The sequence below is a fragment of the Lemur catta genome, chromosome 2 (genome assembly GCF_020740605.2).
Source record: "Lemur catta isolate mLemCat1 chromosome 2, mLemCat1.pri, whole genome shotgun sequence".
In the NCBI taxonomy this organism is placed as follows: domain Eukaryota; kingdom Metazoa; phylum Chordata; class Mammalia; order Primates; family Lemuridae; genus Lemur; species Lemur catta.
The window spans coordinates 141,006,151-141,030,543 of NC_059129.1; the positions used below are offsets into that span (position 1 = coordinate 141,006,151).

General features: G+C 44.2%; 1 protein-coding gene across 3 annotated transcripts in view; it reads left to right on the top strand.

The window, feature by feature from the left end:
• Window positions 1-3,381: 3,381 nt before the first annotated feature.
• SLC22A3 (solute carrier family 22 member 3) overlaps window positions 3,382-24,393 on the top strand; it is a 97,468-nt gene continuing 76,456 nt past the window's right edge. For all 3 annotated transcript variants that reach the window (XM_045544693.1, XM_045544692.1, XM_045544691.1), the window contains exon 1: window positions 3,382-3,818. In XM_045544693.1, the coding sequence (XP_045400649.1) occupies window positions 3,384-3,818 (435 nt within the window). In that variant the 5' untranslated portion in view covers window positions 3,382-3,383. The remainder of the gene's footprint in view (window positions 3,819-24,393) is intronic.

The window sequence follows — 24,393 nt, forward strand, 5'->3', positions numbered from 1 at the left end:
TCACGAGCCGCACACTGGTCATGCCCGTATTGACCTGCAACAGATTTGAAAACCTGGGTTTTCAATCTGATAGACAGACAGACAAAAGTCAGATCACAGATGGTTGAGAAGAACTGATATCAAATGTGGGCTCTGCAAGCCATTTCTTTTATAGAACATGCTGTGAGCATCATTCCATTTCAAGAAATATGCCTGTATAACAATTTCAACGAAGGTGTTATTCTTCAGTTTTTAAGTTTGATTAGTTGAGAGGTTTAAATCAATTTTTAATTGATGCCTGCAACTTTCCTGAGATAGCCTTCTTACATTTGAATATTACATCAACACGACTTATGTATAATGTCATTGAGATTCAGAAACAGTGGATCTCTCTTGAATGTGTTTCCCAGGGGAACCATTACCAAACTGCAGAAGGTACCTCACTAAAACACAATTTCACCCATAATGAGGTCCAACAGTGGAAACTTCCAGACAATATTTTCGTAGAGCTTTAGTTAGCAGCACAGAGGCCTCTTTACTGAGTACTTCACAAATCCCAAAGTAATAAATGTCACTACAGCACATGCAAGCTGTCTTCTCTTACACAAAAAAGACAAATTTTGTTTTTCACTTTACCTCCTTGATGACTGAAAAAGCCCCAAGCAAAGCTGTGCTGAGATGCTGTTGCAGGGGGTGGCTGGGCTCACTCACTAGGGAAGTGACTGGCTCCCACCCACCTATCCTGAGCACATGTAAGTCAAGTTTGTGTTTCTCTCAAATTATAAATGATTACATGTTGAGAACCTCTGGGGCCACTAAGAATGAACACATCTGTATATAGATGGAATATTCTAAAAGAATTGCATTAGCTCTGTGGAGAAAATGCCATTCATTAGATGGGACCTTTATGATGTGAATGAAGGGACAGGATGCCTGCTTTAAGATCTGTGGAGACAGATGGGGAAGATTGTGGAATCCGGCACTTCCCAGGCTGCACTGACCAATAGAAGGACGACGGTTCTTCACATTCTGCCACTCCCCTCTCCCCTCCCTGCACTGGACATCCCTAATCAATGAGGGCCTGTTTTCCACCCAGCCTCCAAGTCATCCTCAGCACTGTGCTCTACAGAGCCCCTCGCAGGTGACAGTCGTGGGACCTGAGCCCAAACCTACTTACCACTCCTGCCCTCAGCCATTTGTGATGAAACTTAGGGACTCTAGAAGTCTCTCGGGCTTACATAAGGTTTTCTACCTTGTCATAAATCAACTCTGGAATATTTAGTACTGTTTACCATTTTTTCTTGGCTACCACCTTCTCCAAAAGTGACTTTAAGTCTAACATCCTAGATGCTTCAAGTATGGAGAAAGCATTTATTTCAAAAGGATAATACTAGCTATGATATTTTCCCCAGAGACTTTCCTCTAACAAAGTCCAAGTTGTGATTAACTGGCAAGTGAAAGATAATTATGAATGTTGGTCAACTTAAATCTAAGTTAGATTCTAATTATAGGTCATAGAATAATGGATGTGCTCTGTAGTTTTTAGTACATTCACATGCTAAGGTAAAAAATAGCCACTCCATGCCAAAAAAGGAAAGAATGAGTCTTTCAAACAATTTTACTCACTTGTTAAAACACAAAATATGATTTCTCATTTTTTTCTTAGGCCTGAGCACATGCACTGATTCACTGGCCAAATTTCCCTCCAACAGATCTTAGAAAAAAAGCTTTGTTTCAACATTTATTATAATATTCCCAAACAAATTAATCTTCTTAGTGCTTTACTTTTCCCAAACAGCAAAAATGTTATTATAATGACATATTTTGGTAACTCAATATGTGGTGAATGTACTGGTATATCCATTCCTGGTATATCTATTATATCTGGTATATTCATTTCTAAATGCAATAAAAATAACAAGTATAAAATTTCAGATGAATAAACCAAAACCATTACTTTTTCAAAAAGAGTCAATGTCAGCGTATTTTACAAAAGCTAAAAGTTACGGGAGAACTGATTCTTATTATTCGTGTTTAACCGACATCTGTTGATCAGCGCTGTGCACCAGGACTTCCCGTGATGATGCAAATGTTCTCTGTCCGTGCAGTCCAATGTGTTAGCCACTAGACACATGGCTGTTGAGCCCTTGAAACATGGCTCATAAGGAAAAGAAGTTTTAATTTAATTTAAACTAATCTAAATTTAAATGGGCATACATGGGTACTAGGTACCATATTGGACAGTGCAGATATAGAACAGATGTGGACGTTTAGAAGATACAAAGATGAGTGTGATTCGGTTTTTCTCTTAAAATGCCTACGAAGCAGTGCGTGTGGGGTGGTCTGCACAGCCAAAGGCTGCAGCCCAGAAGTGGATTCTAGTGCTGACGCGGACACAGCGGCCTGGGCTGGGAGCTGCAGCCTGGAGGTGGTATCCTACCCAGCTCTGCACATCTTTGGGGGTAATAAAGAAGTAAAAAAACAAGGATTCGAACCAACTACAAACACCCTTTCCCGGCAATTCAGGCTGAGAGTAGGTTGGAAGATCCTGGAGAAGGAAACCTGTATCTGGTCTGGCCTTGAGGTGGTCTCCTCTCACCTTGAACTTCCAGGACTCTGAGCAAGTCGCTCAACCCATATGGATGGCCCAGCTGCGTTTTGAAAAAGTTGGACAATCTTGGAGATGTCGCCCAAATCTAATCCCGCCTGCTTCTAGCTCTGTGATGGGTCTGGGCAGATGCCCGGCGTTGTCTCGAACCGGTTGCCCTGCCCCAGAGGGGTGCAGGGCGGCCCCTGCACAGGCAGTGTGAGGCTGGAGGGGGCTCTCCGGGTCCTTAGTCCTCAGACCGTACTCGGGACCGCGGAGAGACCGAGTCGCAGGACCCCCGGGAGTGGTTGGGTGACCCTGAAACTTTCTTCTTTTGGAGCCTGACCCAGGACCGACTGCAGAGCAGGCTGCTGGCAGGGACCAAATGGAGCTCCGCGCCAGGCCCAAGGCTGCGCCCGTCACTCGCAGTCCCGGGCCGGGTCCCTGGCGCGCGGTGGCACACAGCCAGGCCCTGCCACCCGGACTCTGCCGCGCGCCCACCCCGACCCCGTGCGCCGGGTCCGCTGCGGCCTCTCGCGGGACCTCCCGGACCCCCCACCCCCTGGGGCTGCGCAGGGCACCCACAGGGCTTGGCGGGGGCGGCGGGGGGCAGGAGGAGCAGCGGACGCGGGCGCGGCGCCAGGGCGAGTGGGGCGGGTGGCGCGGGGGAGGCGGCGTGCTAAAGGGAGGCGGCCGGCGGGGCCCGCGGGTCACTCGGAGGCCGGGGCGGCGGGCGGCAGGACCCGCTCGCGGAGGCGCGCGACAGCGACGGGCGGCGGGGCGCGGGGCCGAGGGGCCGGCGGCGGCCGCGCGCACCATGCCCTCCTTCGACGAGGCGCTGCAGAGAGCCGGCGAGTTCGGGCGCTTCCAGCGGCGCGTGTTCCTGCTGCTGTGCCTGACGGGCGTCACCTTCGCCTTCCTCTTCGTCGGCGTGGTCTTCCTGGGCACGCAGCCCGACCACTACTGGTGCCGCGGGCCGATCGCCGCGGCGCTGGCCGAGCGCTGCGGCTGGAGCCCGGAGGAGGAGTGGAACCGCACGGCGCCCGCCCGCCGCGGCTCCGAGTCCCCCGAGCGCCCCGGCGACGGCCGCTGCCAGCGCTACCTCCTGGAGGCGGCCAACGCCAGCGCGGCCGCCGCGATCGCGCTCAGCTGCGCCGACCCGCTCGCCGCCTTCCCGAACCGCTCGGCGCCCCTCGTGCCGTGCCGCGGCGGCTGGCGCTACGCCCAGGCCCACGCCACCATCGTCAGCGAGGTAAGGGCGCGCCCGCTCTGCTCCGCGCCGCGCCGGGCCCGCAGCCCCTCGCGCGGGGCCACAGCGCTCGGGCATCTCCCCGGGACGCGCCTGTCCCGCGTTCCAAAGCTGGCGGGAGAGGACGGTGCTGACTCTCTGGCGACACGTAGAGTGCGAGAAGTTGGCCACCAGGGCAGGTCAGCGGAGATGGCGACAGACGGCTTCATCCCACACCTGGAAGCCAGGCGTCCTAAATGCCAGGGAAGACCTTTCCTTACTTTCCTGTGCCAGTGGGTTAACGGAGAGATGCTTTGGTTTCAGGTGTGAACAAAAGAAGGTCATAGGAGCCAGGTCATATAGATGCTTCGCACACACTTCGGCTGTCCAAGCACCCAGTGTGACGTTATCTTGCAATGCGCTGTCACCGTAGTTGGAAATTATGGGTGGACTCACAGTAGGGAACTTCAGTCTCCTGGGCAAGCGACGTTGGCAGGTCCGGATTGGCTTGTGCTCTCCAGGGGTCAAAGGAAAGGAGAAGTCAACGTTTGAAGGCTGCAGCAACTTTTTCCAGTTGTCCAAATGCTTATCTGAAATGCAAGGGGACAAAGGTCGAGGCTCTCCCAGGGAATGGTTTTGGTAAAACTGCTTTGGGGCAAAGAGCAACATCTGAAAGAAGTGGGGAAAGCCGAGGGGTTGGATAAGAGGGATCACTTTGTAGTAATCCACTCACAAACTGCCACAGTAGAGCACGGGTTGCAGGGATGAGCAGTTTTACTGCGCTTTGTCTACAATCATAGCTCAACTTAATTTTCAAAAAATGATTGAATATGCTCTGGTAAATTGAAGACAAAGTTTTGTCTTTGCTTTTTTTTTTTTTTTTTGTCATTAACATTTTAAAGCACCTACTTGAATAATGGAGAAAACACTGGAGGGAGGTGGGAGTGCCCTTTCTGTGGCTGTTAACAATGTTTTTTGGTCTGATGACCTCATCTTGCACTTGGGATTGTAGATGGTTGCGGTTGTACATGCTCCATAATGCCATGTATGGGTGTGTTAGCACACAGTGTATAGCCCTATTCTAAGTGCTCTAGGCATAAAATCCCATGGCAGCACAGCCAGGCAGTGTGTACCTACCTGTGTTTTGGGTCCTTCAATTTCTACTTAATCTGTGGGTAAGGCTGGGGACTGCTTTATAAACTGTGGTGGTCTTATTAATAGAGATCTCACAACTGAACAAGACAGGACATGGCATGTGCTTGGGTGCAAGAAGGCGTATTTCCCTAGAGTCGCATCTGTTAGGTGGCTGCTCCTATTCCATTTAGCAGGGCTGCCTAGTGCTTACTTCCCCAGAGAACAAGACGACCCACCTGGAGAGGAGACACCTGATTTTTAAGGACACTTTAAATGAAGAATAAAACCAGTCTTAAAAAGCAAAATGCATACACACTTGAGGGAGGTTTGCATGCATGAATAGGATCTGTGGATATCAACAAGGAGAGACATAAAAATCTGTAAGTTAATGCCCTGACATATACTTTAAAAACATTCTGGGTTACCAGGGTTACTACCATTCTGGGGCTTTATCAAGGTCAGTGGCTTCTTTACAGTGTGGAATGATGAAAGGTCAGGAGATGGTGACCTTTCATCAGTTTTCAGCTAGTTGTATGGCTTGAGTCACTTACCCTTTCTGGGCGTAGCTTTCACATCTGTAAAATTATGCCTTGGATTAAGCCTTTTACAGTCCCACAAATGCCATCAATGTCACCACTGGGCTACTGTGTAGTATGTCCACAACAATGATCAAAAATTTTCAAGGAAAACTAAAATGGTATTCAGAATGTGCCCCTTAAAGCCACAGAAAAGTTTTTGAATAGTATTGGAGAGATTTTTTTTTTAATCCTAGATAGTTTTGTGCTTCTTTTGGTGTGTTTGTTTTTCATCATGTTTTGATTCTTAAGAGGAAACCCCCATTTATTCAGGAAGTTCAGCCATCCAGAACTCAGTCTCTCTCAGAGTTCTGCATGGCTAATGTTTTGCTGTCTTTGGTTTTGATTATGATCCCATTCGTTTTTGTTCTTTCAAATTCTGTCAGAGTGATGAAAGAAACTGTAGTTCCATCTTCAGCTGGCATTATAGACTCAATGTATTTTTGTAAACTTGAAGTGTCAGATATTAATCATGCAAATGGGTGAATTGGGAGAGTTTATAAAGTGGACAGGCTAACCAGGTAGCAGAATGCCTCCATATGGCTGTTATTCTTAATCCTGCTCCATCGTGGGGGAGGTATCATTGTTCTGGCTTTACAGAATGGAGACCTGAGGCCAGAGATACCATAGGACCTGCCAAGGTCCCACACCTTTTATGTAGCCAGATTGAATTCAAATCCAGGAGTCTGGATTGTAAGTCAGTCCCTTTTCCTCCATGCAGTGCCCCAAGTCCTTCAAACAAGTCCATGAAACACAGTACACAGACCTCTCACACTTTATAACCTGCAGAACCCCTGCTGAAACTTTGTGTTTATTTTATTACTATCATAGTCCTTGGGCGAACATTTTGTTTTATTTCCTGGTGTCAGGAACTGGCAGTTTGGGAGGCTGTGCCTTCATTTGGTGTGAATGGTTGTCTATCCTTTTGATGTGAAAGTTGCAAAATAGTCACTTAACTTTCACTCACCCTCTTTGCATCTTACAGCTCGAAATAGCTCTAAGGAGCTACGTCAGAGGTAAATGCTAACCGCAGGGCCATTTCAAGCCAGCTCCCAAATTGTGTCTCCTGCTCAAGGTAGGGCAGTGGATTTCCCACCTACATTGAACTTCCTCAGTGTAGACTTTTCTGGGGCCTGACTCTCAGCCTTATCTGGTTGTCAACATTGGGCCAAATAAAACGTGATGTAATGCAGAGAACCAAGTCAGAGCCCCACCCCAGATATTTCAATTCACTGCACAGGGAGTGAGTCTTAAGATCGATGTTAGGATTTTTCAATGCTTGCTAGTATGCCATGGATGAAAAAAAAAAAAAAAGGAGCTTCTCCTTAGTCTATCACTGGGAACAAGGCTTTAGATCACTTCTAGAAATAGACTGAATCACACTTGTTTTTCCTTTCCAGGTAATTTTTCTTCCAGAATAAAAGAAAAGTCAATTTGAGGGATGTAGCTGTTCTGGAGAGAGCGGTGGCTGCTTTGTTCTCAGGTGTTGTCCATGTGCTTCATGTGTCTGTGCTGTGCTTCTTGCATGTCTGTGCCAAGACACAGGCCAACCCAGTGGGCCACCCCGCAGACATCTGTGCCATTGTCACCCTGTCCTCACTGATGATTTGTTAATCATGTAATTGCACTGTTGAGAAGGTGCTTTAGCCAGGCCCAGGTTCTAATCTGGTTGAGTCTCTGATTTGGTACGGGCACTTTAGAATGATCTTAGTTTTGTATTGTTTTTGTTTCTAACTTTATCTGGGCCTTCCCCCCACCCCCACCTTTTTTTTTTTTTCTGAATTAACTTCACCAGGAGAATGTCTGTTTTATCACAGCCTCAGAGAACCAAGCACTGTATAGCATTTGTTTGTTTTCTGTTTTATTAATTTCTCTTTATTATTAGCTCTAGTTTTGGTAGGTTACTTTTTGTCTACTTTTTCCAGTTTAAGTTGGATGTGTAGCTCAAGTATTTACAGCCTTTCGTCTTTTCTAGTATAAATATTTAAAGCTATAAATTTCCTTTTATGAACTTTGCACCTCAGCAAGTTCTGACATGCATATTCTGATTATTTTATTCTCAGTATTTTAAATTTTCATTATTTTTTTCTTTGACCCATGATTTATTTAGGCTTGTTCTTAAATTTCAAGTGTATGCAGATATTTTTACCTTTTACTTGTTGGCTTCTTATGTAACTGTGGTACGGTCAGAGAATGTGGTTTATATGATACTGATTTTTTTTAATTTTATTGGAACTTATTTTCTGGCCTTGTAAGAAGTCATCTTTTGTCAGTGTTCCATGCATACTTGAGAAAAATGTATGTTCTTTAGCTATTGGGTGCAGGGTCTTAAAGATATCCAGTATTTGAGGCTTGTCAGTTATACTATTAAAAATTCTAAATGTTAATTAAATTTTCATCTGCTTGGTCTATCAATAGTTAAAGAAACATAAAATCATTTGCCATTGGTGGGTTTGTCAGTTTCTTCTTGTATTTATAGATTTTAAAATTTATATACAATAGGCAATTTCATTGAATACATATGCATACAAATTTAGAATTTTAAAAAATCTTCATAGTGAATTGAACCTTTTATTAGGATATAGTGACTCTATCTAAAATCCATGATGCATTTTGTCTTAATATCTATTTTGTCTGTTATTAATACAGCTACTCCAGCTTTCTTTTAGCTAATGTTTTCCTGCTATATCTTTTATTACCCTTTACTTTCAAACTTCCCATGTGTAACAGTTTAGGTGTGTCTCTTGTAAAATGTATATAACTTGACTTAGCTTTTATCTAATGTGCTTAGTCTCCTTTAAACTAGTGTGCTTAGTCTCCTTTAAACTAGTATGCTTAGTCTCTTTAAATTTATTATTGTAATTGATATATTTGGGCTTGTTATGCCCTAGTTTTTTTCTTTGTCTTGGTCTTTCGATACTTTTTTCTCCTTTTTCTTTCCTTTAAAAAGTGATTTTAGTTTTTCATATTCCGCTTTATTCCTTCCTTTTTTTGTTTAGAATTTAGATCCTTTATTTCAATTATTTTAATGGTTACCCTTGAAATTTTACTAAGTTTACTCAACAGAGGCTAAATTTAATACTGTGACTTCCTCCTAAACAATTGAGGAATCTTAACCAGTTTAATTAAGTCACTCCTCCTCTTGTGTTGCAAATATTAGTAGCCAATATTCTAGGTCTGTCCTTTTATTACTACTTTATGGTTTTTATGTAGATCTTATATGCTTGGGTTTATATTTATACCTGATTTGCTCATAATTCCATGTGGTATCTCATTTTCCCCCTTCCTTTTGAAGTAAATCTTTAAAAGTTTCTTAGTGTGTATTTCTAGGTGGTAAATGTTCTTAGTTTTTGTTTATATGGAAGTATATTCATTTTGCCATTACTTGAAAGATGTTTTTGCTAGGTACATAGTTCTATGTTATAGATTATTTTTTCTTGGTCCTTTGAAGAGGCTAGTTCTGTCATGTAGCTTTCATTTTGCTTTTGAGAAGTTCATTGTCATTCTGACTGTCCTGCTGTAGGTGATCTGTTTTTCTTCAGGTTGTGTCTCGGTGGGTATTTCTTTTATTTATCCAGCTTGGTATACGTTGCCTGTAAAAAGCATCTGGCATAGAGGAGGCACTCAAGTAATGAAGGTTGTGTTTTCTTTAACTGTGAATTTAGTTCCTTAATCAGTTCTGGAAAATTCTCAGCCATTCTGTCTTCAGTGTTGCCTTTTTCATTCTCTGTTCTTTCCTTCCAAGATTCTTCTTAGACATAGTTGGATCTTTTTTTTCTGTCCTCCTTGTCTCTGAACCTTTCTCTTATATTTTTCATTTCTGTATCTATATGGAGACTCTAGACATTTTTTTCAGACCTATCTTCCAGATTACTATCTTTCCTTGGAGCAGTGTCAAATCTGATATTTAATTCCCCCCTTGACTTTTTATTTCAACAATGATTTTTTCATTTATCAAAGTTATATTTTTTATAAATATGCCTGGTCATTTATTGGTAGTCTCTTATTTCTTGCTCATTTTTGTGTGTCTGTTTTTAATTTCTATCATGTTTTACATATGCTTACTCTACATTTTATGTCTGGTAGCTATAGTACCTGAAGTCCTTGGTGTTCTAAATCTGTCAGTAGTTGATTGTGTGTTTGGTGTTTGTTGATTGTGAGCTCCCAGTTGGTTGATGTTCTCAGCGAGAACGCTGCCTAGTCCAGACAGGATTTGCATTTGCCTCAGTTGGAGCTGGGGGACACTACCCACAGATGAACAGTACAGATGTCTGTGCCACACTGTTGGGGGTCTCAGTTAGTTTACCCCTGCCTTTGCCCAAAGTTCCTTTCTGCGGTTTGCCAGGGTTCCCAGGCCTGGAATCACTTTCTCCTTTCCAGACTACCTGGCTGAATCTGTGACAACTGAATCTGTTGTTGTTGTTTGTTTTTATTCAAGGTGTGTAGTTTTTCCTTAGCTCCTGAAACATCAACAATTTAACAAAACTTAGTTGTTATGCTGAATCTTGTCTTTCAGCAAGAGTCCCTAGTAATGAGTCCTTTCTGCAGATGACAAAAGTGTTTTGCTAGTTTAATAGTTTATTCTTAATGGAGTGAAAGCAGGACTGTTCTAATGAGTGAACAGTCACCCTACAGGGGTCTGCTCTTTGGTCTAGGCAGCAGGATGGCCAAACAGATCCATGCAACAACAAAGAAAATATTTATAATAAGGAGCTTCATTATGAGAATATGCAAGAGTAGCTCCTGCTGCTCTCTGGCAACAGATATTTTAGATGATCAAGAAAAGCTCAGTTGAAATTTATTTAGCATTTATTATATGCCAGGCACTGTGCTAGGCTGGGGATTCAAGGATGAGTAAGAGTCTTTCTCTGACAAGCTTCAGGCCTGGCAGGGAGAACTGCACTGAGACAATGATGGGATGGATGACAGTGGTGGTAGGGGTGGTGAAGGGCTCTACCCTCTGATGGGGCTGGGGAGTAAACCAGGGGAAAATGTACATTGACCCTAACCTCAGCCTCAGAGGACAAGGAGGAGTCCAAGAGGAAAATGAGGAAAAGACTGTTCTATTCTCACATTCTCTCATCTTTATCATCATTTCCTCTGCAGCCATTTATTAAGTGCCCTCCAGAGCAGTGGTGGTTGTGCATTCTCTGGTCCCACCTGCAGAGTTTGGAATCAAAAGATAGGGGGTGGGGTTCAGGAATTTTCCTTTTTCGCAAGCATCTAGGGCCCTTGCAGGTGGTCCGTGGACCACACAGAGAGACGAACTGGTTGTTTCTTAATGAGGAGCATGATGAGAATATAATGACTAGAAGAGAAGTTAAGTGCCAGTTCTGCCAGACACTGCAGACTCTGGGACGGAAACATCATCCCTGTATATTATAGCAGGAATCCCAAATTTTATCTGAGGAAATCTGCTGTTTATTTTCAAAAAGTTCTGAGCTCTCCAGGGATGGGCAACTGATAGTAAAATCCTAGAACTGACTGGGGAGAAGAAGCCCACAACTGAACCACCCTCCCTAGAAATCCTGGCAAACCACAGAAAGGAGCTTTGGGCAAAGGCAGGGCAGACCAACTGAGACCCCAACAGTGTGGCACAGACATCTGTACTGTTCATCTATGGGTTGTTCCTGGCATAAGGAATCTTAGTAGAATGGAAATAACATACATATCCTTTGGGGTCAGATAGATCTGGGACTAAATCCCAGCTCCTCTGTCTATCCACTTGAAAGACAAGTCACAGCATCTATCTGAGCCTCGGTTTCCTCAGCTAGAAGGGGTGTGATAACACCTGTCATAGCGGTTGGTCTGACATGTGCATGCAAAATGCCTACCATTGTGCCTGGCCATAGGTGGTGCTCAGAACAGCTAGTTCCTGTGAACACATTGAGCTAAATCTCTTGGGCACTAATTTGCTCTTGAAGCCAAGAATACCAGTACTTTCCCTCTGGAACACCCAGGTGGGTCATATTTCTCAGCTTCCTTTGCAGCAAGTGGGGCTGTGTCCAAGTTCTGATCAATGATGTTGGGGAAGCGAATGTGGCACTTGCAGGCCTGGAGCCGGAATGACCTTCCTCCTGCAGCCCCCCTAAAGGATGGTGGAGTCCTTAAATGGAAGGAAGCCTGGGTCCTGGAAGCCTGCAGGGAGGGTAGTCCCCCCACAACCCTCTCCTCCACACCAATTCACTTGCATGGGAATGCGGGAACGTGAATGAGAAACAAAGTTTCTTATGTTGAACCACTGAGGTTTGGGGGACTGTGTGTTACGGCTCTTACTGTCAGCCTGCTCTGATACATGTATGGCCAGTATGTGTAGTATGTTCCCAGGTAGGGCAAAGATCACAAGGCTGCAGGCACCTCGAGATCACCCTCTGCTGGGCCTGGTACATAAGGCCACCCCTGCTTTGCCCAGCGTCTCTGCCCCAGAGGCTGTCCGCCTCTGGGGTCCCTGGCCTACAGCCCTCCAGGCTGTGATCCTCAACCTCCAGCCTGTGACCCTCAACTTCCAGGCTGTCCTCACCTTGGGCTCTTGTATGTGCTGTTTCCTGTTCTCAATATACTTGTCTTTCTTCCCCGAGGCTGCTCCATCTTGAAACTTAAGAGTTACAGCTTAGAGTTACCTATTCCAGAAACGCCTCCCGACCCCATCTTGGGGCTGGGCTGGGTCTCCTTTCCTGGCCTCAGCACCAACCACCCTGCCGTGTGCAGACTGTGGTGCTCAGAGCCGCCCTCATCAGAGTGTTAGGGGATGGGGGGCCAGCGCTCTGTCCTCCTTGCCTAACACAGTGCTTAATAAATATCTGTGATTAAATTAATGAGTGAATGAGAAAGGAAGTGAGAGACAAATTTAACCCTTTTTATAACTGTGGTGAGGCCAACCCCGAAATGGGCCTTCATGGAGTCACAGGAGGCCTCTCTCCTGACAGTGCCACTGCTAGAGATTCACAGTGCACGTTGTCCTCATGTCTCCCTCCTCCTCACAGCCACGAGGTGTGACCAGTCATTGGTGACCAATCATTAGAAGGTCACAGGCCTGAGGAACTGAGGAACTTCCCCCACAGGCCTCTGAGCAGGGTGAGAACAGACTCCCATGTCACTTGACTCCTATCTGCTCGTGGCTTCTGTCATCTGCTGATCCTAATTTGGGGGGTGTGACCTGGAACGTGGAAGGAACAGGAAGGAATAGAACCGCTGGCTCTTTGGGGCCGTAATTTTTATGTGCTCGCATCCATTGTGCAGAAGAGGCTTTCCCAGCTGTCCTGGCCTCCACAGCAGTCTGTGTCGCCAGCCCAGCCCGCTCCAGGGCAGCTGGGCGCGGGCGCAGGGCCTGGGGCAGCGGAGGCATGGGGGGCCTGGCCCCAACAGTCCCAGCATTGAGCCCTTCAAGGCTCTAGAACGAGGGGCAAACACACCTAACTTTCAAAATAAAATAAAGCCTTTCCAACATTCTTCTTCTTTTTTTCTTTCTTTCTTAAACCATAACCAAGAAAGGAAGTTTATTTATATCCTGTGAGGAAAAGGCAAAGTTCCTTAAGGTTCTTGGTGTAGCTTTTTAGAGTGATAAATGACTGGTGAACATGTCAAATGATGGTTAATGCTATTTTATCTGGGCAAGAGATCAGTAACATAGCTTTTAAAGGATTACTGTGCTCTTTTCTTCTCTGTGTTTGTAATAAAACAAATACCTTTGGGGCTGGGTAGTTATGTGATAATAGAGAAATATAGTAAAGGATGAAGTTTAGGGGCTTATAAAAAGACAAATAAATAAGTGTGATTTTAAAAATTTCTACGTGTACACTACGCAGTAATTTCGTGGTGGGTAGATGCGTCCAATGCAGCACACCCCTCAAAGTAGAAGACTGATTCAGCACTTTACAAACTGCGTTTGGGGAAATTAAAAATGAAAGCTGGGGGAGGGGTGGAGTGTGGAGGTTATTGTTGACTATTTTCTCAAAGCTCCGAGGCTGGTCTTTGATTAAGTGGTGAAGCAGATGTGTGGTAGAAAGAATGCAGGTTCGAGGCTCAGGAACTCTGTACAGATCGCCGGTGTGGGACTGGGGTCTTGGGCAGCACCCACGGACTCTCTTCCTTCTCTGGGTAAAGTAATTGGCAATTGATCTAAGGTTCTCCTCCCCCTATCACTCTATACTTGAGTTAGCACTCCAGCCCTGGGGTCATCAATTCCTGACCAGAACTCAGGGTTGCGGATCTACGCAAGAGTGGGAAGGTATCTGGGGATGGTGCTCACTTAAAACACGGAGGTGTGTGTTTCCTGACATCAGGATGGATCCTTCCCTTTCTTCCTGGTGGGCTTGCTGTACTGTAAATGGTGTCAAAAGGAAGAGATGGGCCTGGAGGGGGGCCACTGTCACTCTGAAGCAGGTGTCCCACCTGCCTTCTCTAAGGTCTACTCTGCATCCTAGCACTCTGTGGAGTCTGAGGAGAGGAACCCGCCCTAGGCCACGTGCGCAAGTAGTGGAAACTACTGGATCGAGGCAAGGTGGGTGCAAGCCTGGACCTCAGAAACAGAGGTGCTCACTCTGCTATCAACCTAGGCCTAGGAGGCAGGTGACCTCTCTTGCGGTTTGTTACAGAGCAGCAGCAGAGGAGATAAGCTAGTGACTTGTTAGTCCCTGGCTCTCCATTTTAACAGGACCGCTGGGATCCACATGAAAAAGTGAACCAGAGTTCCCAAGCCCATCCATATGCCTCAATTATCTGATTTTTGATACTTACACATTAAACCTAACATTTAAATTAAATGTTCAGTTTAACTCTCATCATCCTCTCTGCTCGACAGTGTCTCACGTCTCAGATGCCTTTTTCAGTTGTTGCTCATGCCCAGCGTGCGCACAGGATGGCTCTGATTTCACGGCGCTTCTGCCAGTTGGACGCGCTGGGCCACCAGTAGCACAAGATGAAAGACAACATGTGTGTCTCCAGCCCCGTGGGGAGGGATGCTGTAAGTTGATGCCTCTGAGGCATAAACAGGAGGGACGAGGCTCCAGGAGCTCCTATTCTGAAGATTGACTGTGGCACATTTATGGGGATTAAGGGGTTGTGGCGAAAACAGCACATACAGTCAATATTGATGATTCTCAAAAGCAATGCTCTACAGTGTCTATTGAGAGTGAATTCCTTTTCGTTGTTCTCAAAGGAGTCTTTTAAAGCCAATACTCATAGGGAAGTAACACAGATAGTTAAAAATATTAAATATCTAGGGTAGAGGAGAAAATTACATTGAAACTAATTCAGGTTAATCTGGCATCAACTTTTAAAAACTAAAGAAATAAATTTCATGGTTGTTGGAATATAAGAAATTGTTCCAAGAACCTTTCCAATAGAGATTCTTGATCTTTCTGTGTGTCTCAGTTACTTGGTAATTGTGTGACTCCATAGATAATTAGATAATGACAACTTATTGTTGCAAAATTTTGTGCAGAAATGATCAAATTTTAGATCTGAACTGGTTTAGTGTAGCCTGTCACGAAGGCAAATAGGTAGCTGAGAACATAGGTATACTAGTTGTGTGAATATGAGCAAACTGCTTGGCTTGAGGTTTTCTGAGCTTGGGCTTTACAAAATGGGAATGGTGGTTGTGTACAGTTGATGGGAGGCTTATGTAAACAACACACGCAAGGTGCTCCTGTGTTGTCTGATGTATCCTAAGTGCTGAGTACCTGGAGATGATTATGGTTGCTGATGACAGATACTGAGGAAATTGATTCAGAGAGGCAGCTTGGTTCTGGAAATTAGGGCAACCCTAGGTCTGAGGGAAGTGTTCTTTAAGCATAGCACCAAGATTATAATACTAAGGCCATGACAGGGGTCCACTTTCTGGAGCTGGTATAAACTGGGGCTCAGTAATAAAAACTAAGGAAAGATCTGGGATGGAAGGTCAGAGCTACAAGTTTCGACAAGATTTCCCAAGCCTGCAAGTATTCAAGTTGTAACATGGAATTAACAGTTCCCCATCCAGGTGGCTCTGAGGGAAAATGAGAAATGCGCATGAACCACTGAGCTTATGGAAAGCCCTCAGCATGTTCTAATTCCCTCCTTGCCCTTTGTCACTAAATGTGGTACCTGGTCTGCTCTAGGGTTGCTGGACTCAGGCTCATTCAGAAACCCACGCCGTGTTCTGACTGCAGACTGAGCACAGGGTTGCTGGGACAGAGCCTTGGACTTTCCTAAACCCAAGGAAATCCCAGGACTGGGTTACACTGGGGGCAGAAGACTCAGCTGTGAGGATGCGGGGCTTGCGCAGGAAGCCTGCTGCATCTAAAGAAGCCTTTACTCACAATTCACAGAGATATAATAGTTAGCTTTCAATCTTAAAGTTACTGTTGTTTTGGGGTGAGAGGTGGTGTTGTTGGAGATAGGGGCTGGCACCACTGTCCCAGCAGATTATAGGCTCATGGCGGACAAGATCGTGTGCCATTCAAATTTGTGTTGCATCCACCCCACTCCGCTCCCTGCAGGGCCAGCCATGATGCCTTCCAGAGTCGATGTTTGCCTCCTGATCTTCCTAAAGCTTCGCTGCTCACGTCACTCCTGCACTAAGCCTTCCAGCTGCTGACTGGGCCCGGTAGGGAGCCTGAGCTGGTACTTTGAGGTCCTTCATGGCCTTGCCCCAGCTAACTCTCTGGACTCATTTCTTGTGACTGCCCACTTTGAGAGACTTGTTGGACATGGCTCTTGGGAGGAGATGGCAAGGACTGCAATCCTCAACCAGCTGCTTGCACCACGCCAAGTCCCCAAAGAACCCTGCAAGAGGACGAGCCCGGGCACGATCACACCATGCGTAATGAGGGCCTTGGCCCCAGAGTCGGGTGTGGACGTCAGAGCACAGTGAGGAGGGCTGAGTCACCTGTCGTCCCAGAGGACTGCCTGTGCCTGGATGCCACCTTCTGGAGCTGGAACCAGCCTCAAGCCTGCCCAGCCACCACAGCTGTGATATATCCCAAGAGAGGACCCAGAGAGGGAAGGAATCTGAGAGCAGAATCCACAGGCAGGGAGAGGCAAAGAGAACACAGAGCATGGACAAAACATCCTCACCTTGGGAGCTGTCCACTACCCATACCTTGTTAGGGGAGGGGCTTGCTCCCCACCTCGAGAGTGCCACTCCCTGTGTTGGGGACCCATCCAAACTGGACTGCCAGGTCCCAGGACATTCTGTGGCCCTTTCTCTTTCCCTGGATGGTCTTTTTTCCTCTGCTTCTGCCTCCTTTGAGCAAAGCCCACATCCACATGAAACTGTCTTGCTCATCTGGTCCAGAACACCACTCCCACATCTGAAATCTTAGAGTACTTTATTCTACTTCTTTCTCACAGTAGCTTACATTTATTAAGCACTGACTCTAGGCATTGGGCATTGCATAATATCTCATTTAATCCTCACCATAGTCCTGTGATATGCAATATGTGTGTAAATATGACAGCCCATTTTACGTGCATTAAAAAAAGAAAAGCCTGAAGCATATAAAGAGCAGTTGTGCATCTTGCTCAGGATCACACAGCTTCAAAGGTACAGGGCCAAGATTCAAGTGAGGAGTTTTCTCCAAAGCTCTTACCCACTGCTCCAACTCTGAAGCCTAACTCGTTCTGTGCTTAGACTTACTTGACCTTCTCTGCTGTGTCACAAGCCTCTGCAAGGCAAGCACGATGACTTGGACACTGACTTCTGCTCAAAGGACGTGAGAGACACCGTAATGCCGCTTACCTTGTACAGTCAATGCCTCTTTCTTGACGGAATTCACTGGGTACATCGACAGGTGGGATTTCAATTTCTCATTAGCAGTGTTCTAGTGAGGGTTTGAGCTGAGCAGCATCGTTAGAAATGGTGTGTTTGGTGGCCCCATGAAGAGGACCCTAGCCAAGGAGAGTTGGCAAGTGAAGGATGGCAGCCAGAGGCACACGCTGTGGCCCTCTGGTCCCAGTATAGACTGTGCTTCTTCTCTGGCCAGGTCTGATGGCAGCGCAGCACCTGTCTGCCAGCTGCCTCCTTGCTAGGGACTGTGTGGAGGCAAGAGGGGTTACTGCCCACAGTCGCTCAGGGGCACACACCTCTGCCACACTGCCTCGCCCCTGGTCCTGGGCCCCTTTTTGAGTGAGGGTATCGTTTTAAGCTCTCTCCATCACAGGTTTTTTTCACAAGCTCCAGAAATCCTTCAGTAAATACAAACCAAAAAAAAGGTGCCCCAGAGGTGCTGTGATTAGAAAGGCACCAATCTGGCTCATGCCTCTATTCTAGTTGGGTCAGGAGACAAATTTGCTTCATATTTTGGGGGCAGTTGCAATGGCCCTACAGGCAATCAAAGTATCACATCACAGTTTGCCCTGCCATGAGAATCTGGCCTCAAAGAAAACATCCCCTGCCCAATCTATGGAATGAAGACACTGTTAAGAGCCAGGTTGTGGGGAAGTAAATTTTGGCTATATACATTAAGCAATCCAATTGTCTTATATTGTGTAGGCACTAAAATTTAATCCATGAAAGTAGCTAATATCCAATAGGGACAAAAACCCATATTGTAATAAACTACATAACCTTACGGTTATTAATATACATTTCTTGCTTAGAAACTTATTTCCTACCCTAATTGCCCAAAAAACATGAAAACATAGTATATTTAATAATTGGTCATACAAAATTTAAAATTAGGAAAAGAGAGCTTATATTGTTCAGTGCAAAAGAAAATATCAAAAAGACATCTTAGCATCTGGATTTTTTGGACAAAAGAAAACCCTGCAGTTTAATTAATGGCTATACCAAATAGGCTGTTTTATGACGCAATAGAAGGTTGCAGTTAAATCCAGCCTTTGTGGATTTGATAAGTCACAATACCAGGAAATAAAAATAACAAAATTGGTGATAGTGTTGAAATCCAACCTTGTTCAAGAGGTATTCACAATGGAAGCTATTGACCTATATTCTATATAGTCCATATTTGAACAATGATTTTTTTATATGTGAAGGTTTTCTAGAAAGAACCATAATAACATTTGTAAACAGAGGCCGAGAAAGATTAATTCTGGCTCCTTTCCTGGATTTCATATTAGTACAGCCTGACCTTTAACTCATTATCTTATTACAACTATTAGAAGAAGAGTAAAAACATATTTCATGTACTCTTCAAGTATTTATAATTGTAGGATTCTTTTTATAACAGTTTTCAATTCTCATTGAATAGCATGCTATGCAACTAGATATTTTTCCTTACTAAACTTTTGTAGACATTTTACTTAAATAATTTTTCTCTTTTTTAAACCATACAATCTGTTGAGGTATTAAAAGATATACATAGGCTTATTTGAAAATTTTAGATATCTATATATTGACTTCCTTTTCCATTTTCCCAGTCTCTCTCAAGCCTCCTTTTCTTAAGAAAATAAACAAACAACAACTACTTAAGCTCTGGAAGTCCAGCGTTAGTCCAATTGGAGTAATGTCTTGAGCCACCTTTTATAAACCAGTCACAAGAAAGTCCACTCTGTCAGTTTCCCTTCCCAAAAGCATTTAAATTAATGCTAATATGTGGCATGTATTTATTAACTTCTTCCAAAAAATAGTCTTTTTACCTCAACCTGTCTTTGACTTGGTGACAAAATACAGGGTGATCATGCAGCTGGGATACATGCTCCTATTTATCATCAGTTAAAAAAAGCAGCAGCAAATGTCGTTACTCTAATATTTATGTGGAAGAATAAAGTTTCACTCTAAAAGAAGGGGTAAAAAAAAAAGGCCAAGTGAGGTGGCGCATACTTATATCCCAGCAACCTGTGAGACTAAGGTGGGAGGATCGGCGTGAGGCCAGGAGTTTGAGACCAGCCTGGGCAACATAATGAGACCCCTGTCTCCACCAAAAATAAAATAAAAGGGGTAGGGAGTAAAGAGGAGGACTTGCCCTCCAGAAATTAAGATGAAATCCCAAACCAAAATAATAGGAACAGCATGGTCCTGGAGCAAGAACAGACCAATAGACCAATGGACGGGACAGAGTACTCAGAGACTGATCCGGCCAGGAGAACAGCACATACAGTGAAGCCGGCCCCATAGCTCTGTGCGTAGAGGATGAATTGTTTGGCAAAAAAAAAAATGACTCATCTGATATGGAAAACAATAAATCTACCTAGCCCCACATACAAAGGAGGACTCACAGTGGATTGAAGACTTAAATGTCGGAAGTGAAAAGTAAAGTTAATGCAAGAAAATACAGAGAAGCATGACAAGGTCAAGGGAAAATTTTTAGAAACACACAGCCTTCCCAAGCTCAATCAGGAAGAAATAGAATTCTTGAATGGACCAGTATCAAGAACTGAAATTGAAACAGCAATAAAAAACCTTCCCAAAAAGAAAAGCCCTGGTCCAGATGGGTTCACACCTGAATTTTACCATACATACAAAGATGAACTGGTGCCCATCCTACATAAACTATTCTTCAATATTGAGAAGGATGGAATTCTCCCCAACACATTCTACCAAGCCAATATAACATTGATACCAAAACCAGGAAAGGATGCAACAAAAAAAGAAAACTACAGACCAATTTCTCTCATGAACGTAGATGCAAAAATTCTCAATAAAATCCTAGCAAATCGTATCCAAGTGCTTATTAAAAATATAATTCATCACGACCAAGTAGGCTTGATCCCAGAGATGCAGGGGTGGTTCAACAGACGAAAATCTATAAATGTAATTAACCACATAAATAGAAGCAAAAATAAAGACCATATGATCCTCTCAATAGATGCAGAAAAAGCATTTGACAAAATTCAACACCCTTTTATGATAAGAACACTTAACAAAATAGGCATAAGTGGGACCTACCTAAAAATGATACAAGCCATATATGACAAACCCACAGCCAACATCATACTGAACGGGGAAAAATTGAAAGCATTCCCACTCAGAACTGGAACAAGACAAGGCTGCCCACTGTCCCCATTACTTTTCAACATAGTATTGGAAGTCCTTGCGAGAGCTATCAGGCAAGAGAGCAGAATCAAGGGTGTCCAAACAGGGACAGAAGAGATCAAACTCTCACTCTTCGCTGATGATATGATGTTGTATCTGGAAAACCCCAAGGACTCAACCAAGAGACTCCTGGAATTAATTAATGAATTCAGTAAAGTCTCAGGTTACAAAATCAATACACACAAATCAGAGGCATTCATATATGCCAATAACATTCAATCGGAGAACCAAATTAAGGACTCAATACCTTTCAAAATAGCAACAAAGAAAATAAAATATCTAGGAATATATTTAACTAAAGAGGTAAAGGACCTCTATAAAGAGAACTATGAAATGCTAAGGAAGGAAATTGCAGAACACGTAAATAAGTGGAAATCCATACCATGCTCATGGATTGGAAGAATTAACATTGTTAAAATGCCCAAAGTAAACTATAGATTTAATGCAATTCCTATTAAATTACCAACATCATTTTTCACAGATTTAGAAAAAATAATTATACACTTTGTATGGAATCAGAGAAGACTCCGTATAGCAAAAGCAATCTTAAGCAATAGAAACAAAATGGGAGGTATTGATTTGCCAGACTTCAAACTATACTACAAAGCTGTGGTTCTTAAAACTGCCTGGTATTGGCACAAGGGCAGGGACACAGACCAGTGGAACAGAACAGAAAACCCAAATATAAAACCATCCTCATATAACCATCTAATCTTTGACAAAATAGACAAAAACATACTCTGGGGACAAGAGTCCCTATTCAATAAATGGTGCTGGGAAAACTGGATAGCCACATGTAGAAGACTGAAATAGGACCCACAGATTTCACCTCTCACAAAAATCAAATCACGGTGGATAACAGATTTAAACCTTAAATGGGAAACGATTAGAATTCTAGAAGAAAATGTAGGAAAGACTCTTACAGACATTGGTCTAGGCAAAGAATTTATGAAGAAAACCCCTAAGGCAATCGCAGCAACAACAAAAATAAACGAATGGGACCTGATTAAATTAAAAAGCTTCTGCACAGCCAAAGAAACAGTCACGAAAATAAACAGACAGCCTACAGAATGGGAAAAAATTTTTGCATACTACACATCAGATAAAAGACTGATAACAAGAATCTATTTAGAACTCAGGAAAATCAGCAAGAAAAAATCAAACAATCCTATCAAAAAATGGGCAAATGACATGAATAGAAATTTTTCAAAAGAAGACATAAGAATGGCAAAAAAATGTATGAAAAAATGCTCAACATCCCTAATCATCAGGGAAATGCAAATCAAAACCACAATGAGATACCACTTAACTCCGGTGAGAATGGCCTTTATCAAAAAATCCCAAAACAACACATATTGGCGTGGATGCGGAGAGACAGGAACACTCATACACTGCTGCTGGGAATGCAAACTAGTGCAACCCCTATGGAAAGCAATATGGAGATACCTTAAACAGATTCAAGTAGACCTACCATTTGATCCAGAAATCCCATTATTGGGCATATACCCAGAAGAACAAAAGTCATTCTTTAACAAAGACACCTGTACCCGAATGTTTATAGCAGCACAATTCACAATCGCAAAGATGTGGAAACAACCCAAGAGCCCATCAATCCACAAATGGATTAGTAAACTGTGGTATATGTATACCATGGAGTACTACTCAGCTATAAGAAATAACGATGATACGACATCTCTTTGGTTCTCCTGGAGAGCTGGAACCCATTATATTAAGTGAAGTATCCAAAGAATGGAAAAACAAGCATCACATGTACTCACCAGAAAACTGGTTTCCCTGATCATCACCTAAATGCACATCGGGGAAGGATACCAATTGGATATCAGGCTGGGATGGGGGTTGAGGGCAGGGGATGGGTGTATGCCTACATGATGAGTGCGTTGCACACCCTCTGGGGAATGGTCATGCTTGAAGGTGCAGACCCGGGGAGGTGGGGGGTGGAGAGGATGGAGGTATGACTACATGATGAGTGCCAGGCGCACTGTCTGGAGAATGAGAATGGACGCGCTTGGGACTCTGACTCAGGGGGGATGGTCGGGACATGGACAATGTATATGATCTGAACTTATGTACCCCCATGATGAGCTGAAATAAAAAAAAAAAAAAGAAAATTTCAAAAGTACAAATGTAAGCCAAAAATCGACAGTCCAGATTGTATCAATTACTTTCTAATGACAGACACCATAAACAAAGTTAACTGAAAGATCACAGTAATACTTAGTTAGAGCCATATCACTCCATATAAGTAGTAGTATGTCAGTAACACTTAAGCACAATCAGTGTTTCAAGAATGCTTACTATTTGCCTGACACATATGTTGTGGGCACTTTACATGTGTTAGCTTCTTTAATCCTGGCCCACTCTGTGAGGGATGTGCTGTATTCCCCTCACGTAGAGGAGGGAAGGAAGGCACTGAGAGATTAAGTAACTTGCCCAAAGTCTGGAGCTGCACTATGGGATAAATGGAAAAGAAATCTGCAACATCTGAACCAACAAGAGATTAACTGATATCTCTAGAATATGAAAGGAACTTCTGTAAACCAACAAGAAAGTCATGCAGACAAATAGACAAAGGATATAGACAGTTTTCATAATAGGAAGCCCAGAAGCCCATTAAGTATATGAAGAGATGAGGGCATTTGAGGAGCTTTCCCTTCCTAATGCACAGTCAGCTTCCTTCTGTTAAATTTCAGTATGCAATGAAACATCATTTAAAGTAGGCCTGTGGCATAGGCTGGTATCTTGTAGACCAAACACACCCTAAGTGGGCTAATGCTGCAGATATCCTTCTCCTCTGTGGCAGCTGCCCTAATCCTTCCTGGGAGCTGCTCACCTGTGGGTATTACCCTGGCTGAGGACAGTGATGAACAATACACAGATGACTGCAGCTGTCACCCAGAGATGCCTTGTCAGCAGATGCAGACCACTGGTGCAGACACATCCTGAGGATGCCACACCGATGTCTCTCAGTTTCCATCTGAAAAGCCTATTATTAATTTAATAATTCAATCATCAAGTTTAGTAGTTGCATTCCTCAAATTTTCTTTGGGGTAAACCATGGTTTGTTTGCTTTTGGGTTAGTTTTTGTTTGTTTGTTTGTTTTTGAGACAGGGTCACACCCTATCACCCAGGCTGAAGTGCAATGGCCAGATCATAGCTCACTGCAACCTTAAGGTCCTGGGCTCAAGTGATCCTCCTGCCTTAACCTCCTGAGTAGCTGGCACTACAGGTGCACGCCACCATATCCTGCTAACTTTTTAATTTATTTTTTGTAGAAATGGGGCTATGTTGCCCAGGCTGGTCTCCTAAGCTGGCATAGGCCCTAAGCACAGTAGAAAGTCAGAGGAAAGGCTCGAACAGAGCAGATATGTTTCAAGCAGGAAGTGGGATGAGCAGGAGCTAGAAGAGCAGGTAAAATATTCCCAGTGAGGGAAATGATGTGGAAGCTAGAGCAGAGGTTCCACTTCCTTCTCGAGTGACCCCTTGTCTAGGAAGAAGTGTCTCGTCAGGAAGACTGCATGTATCCAGCAAGCTTGGGGCAGGTCAGTTGCCCTCAGTACCCTGCGCCTCCTCCTCTGGTGGCTGGTGTTCCCGCAAGTCCACTCTGCCTTCTCAGAAGGAGGTAAGGACATAGGTAAAGCATGATGCTCAGATTCTCATCACCTGGCCAGTCACCAAGGCATGCCCTAGGTCAGCCTCCACCCTGTAGCCAGCTCTAAAAGCTGGACCGTGCTGGCTCCTCTGTGCCCTGGGCTGAGTCATGGGGAGCCACCACTTCCCACAGGACAGGAAGCACAGACCCTGTCCCTGAATCTCAGCAGGCCACACTCACCAGACTTTCCTGTTTCCAAGCACCTGCATATCTTGGATCCTTGCTACCATCTTTTGTCCACCCAAT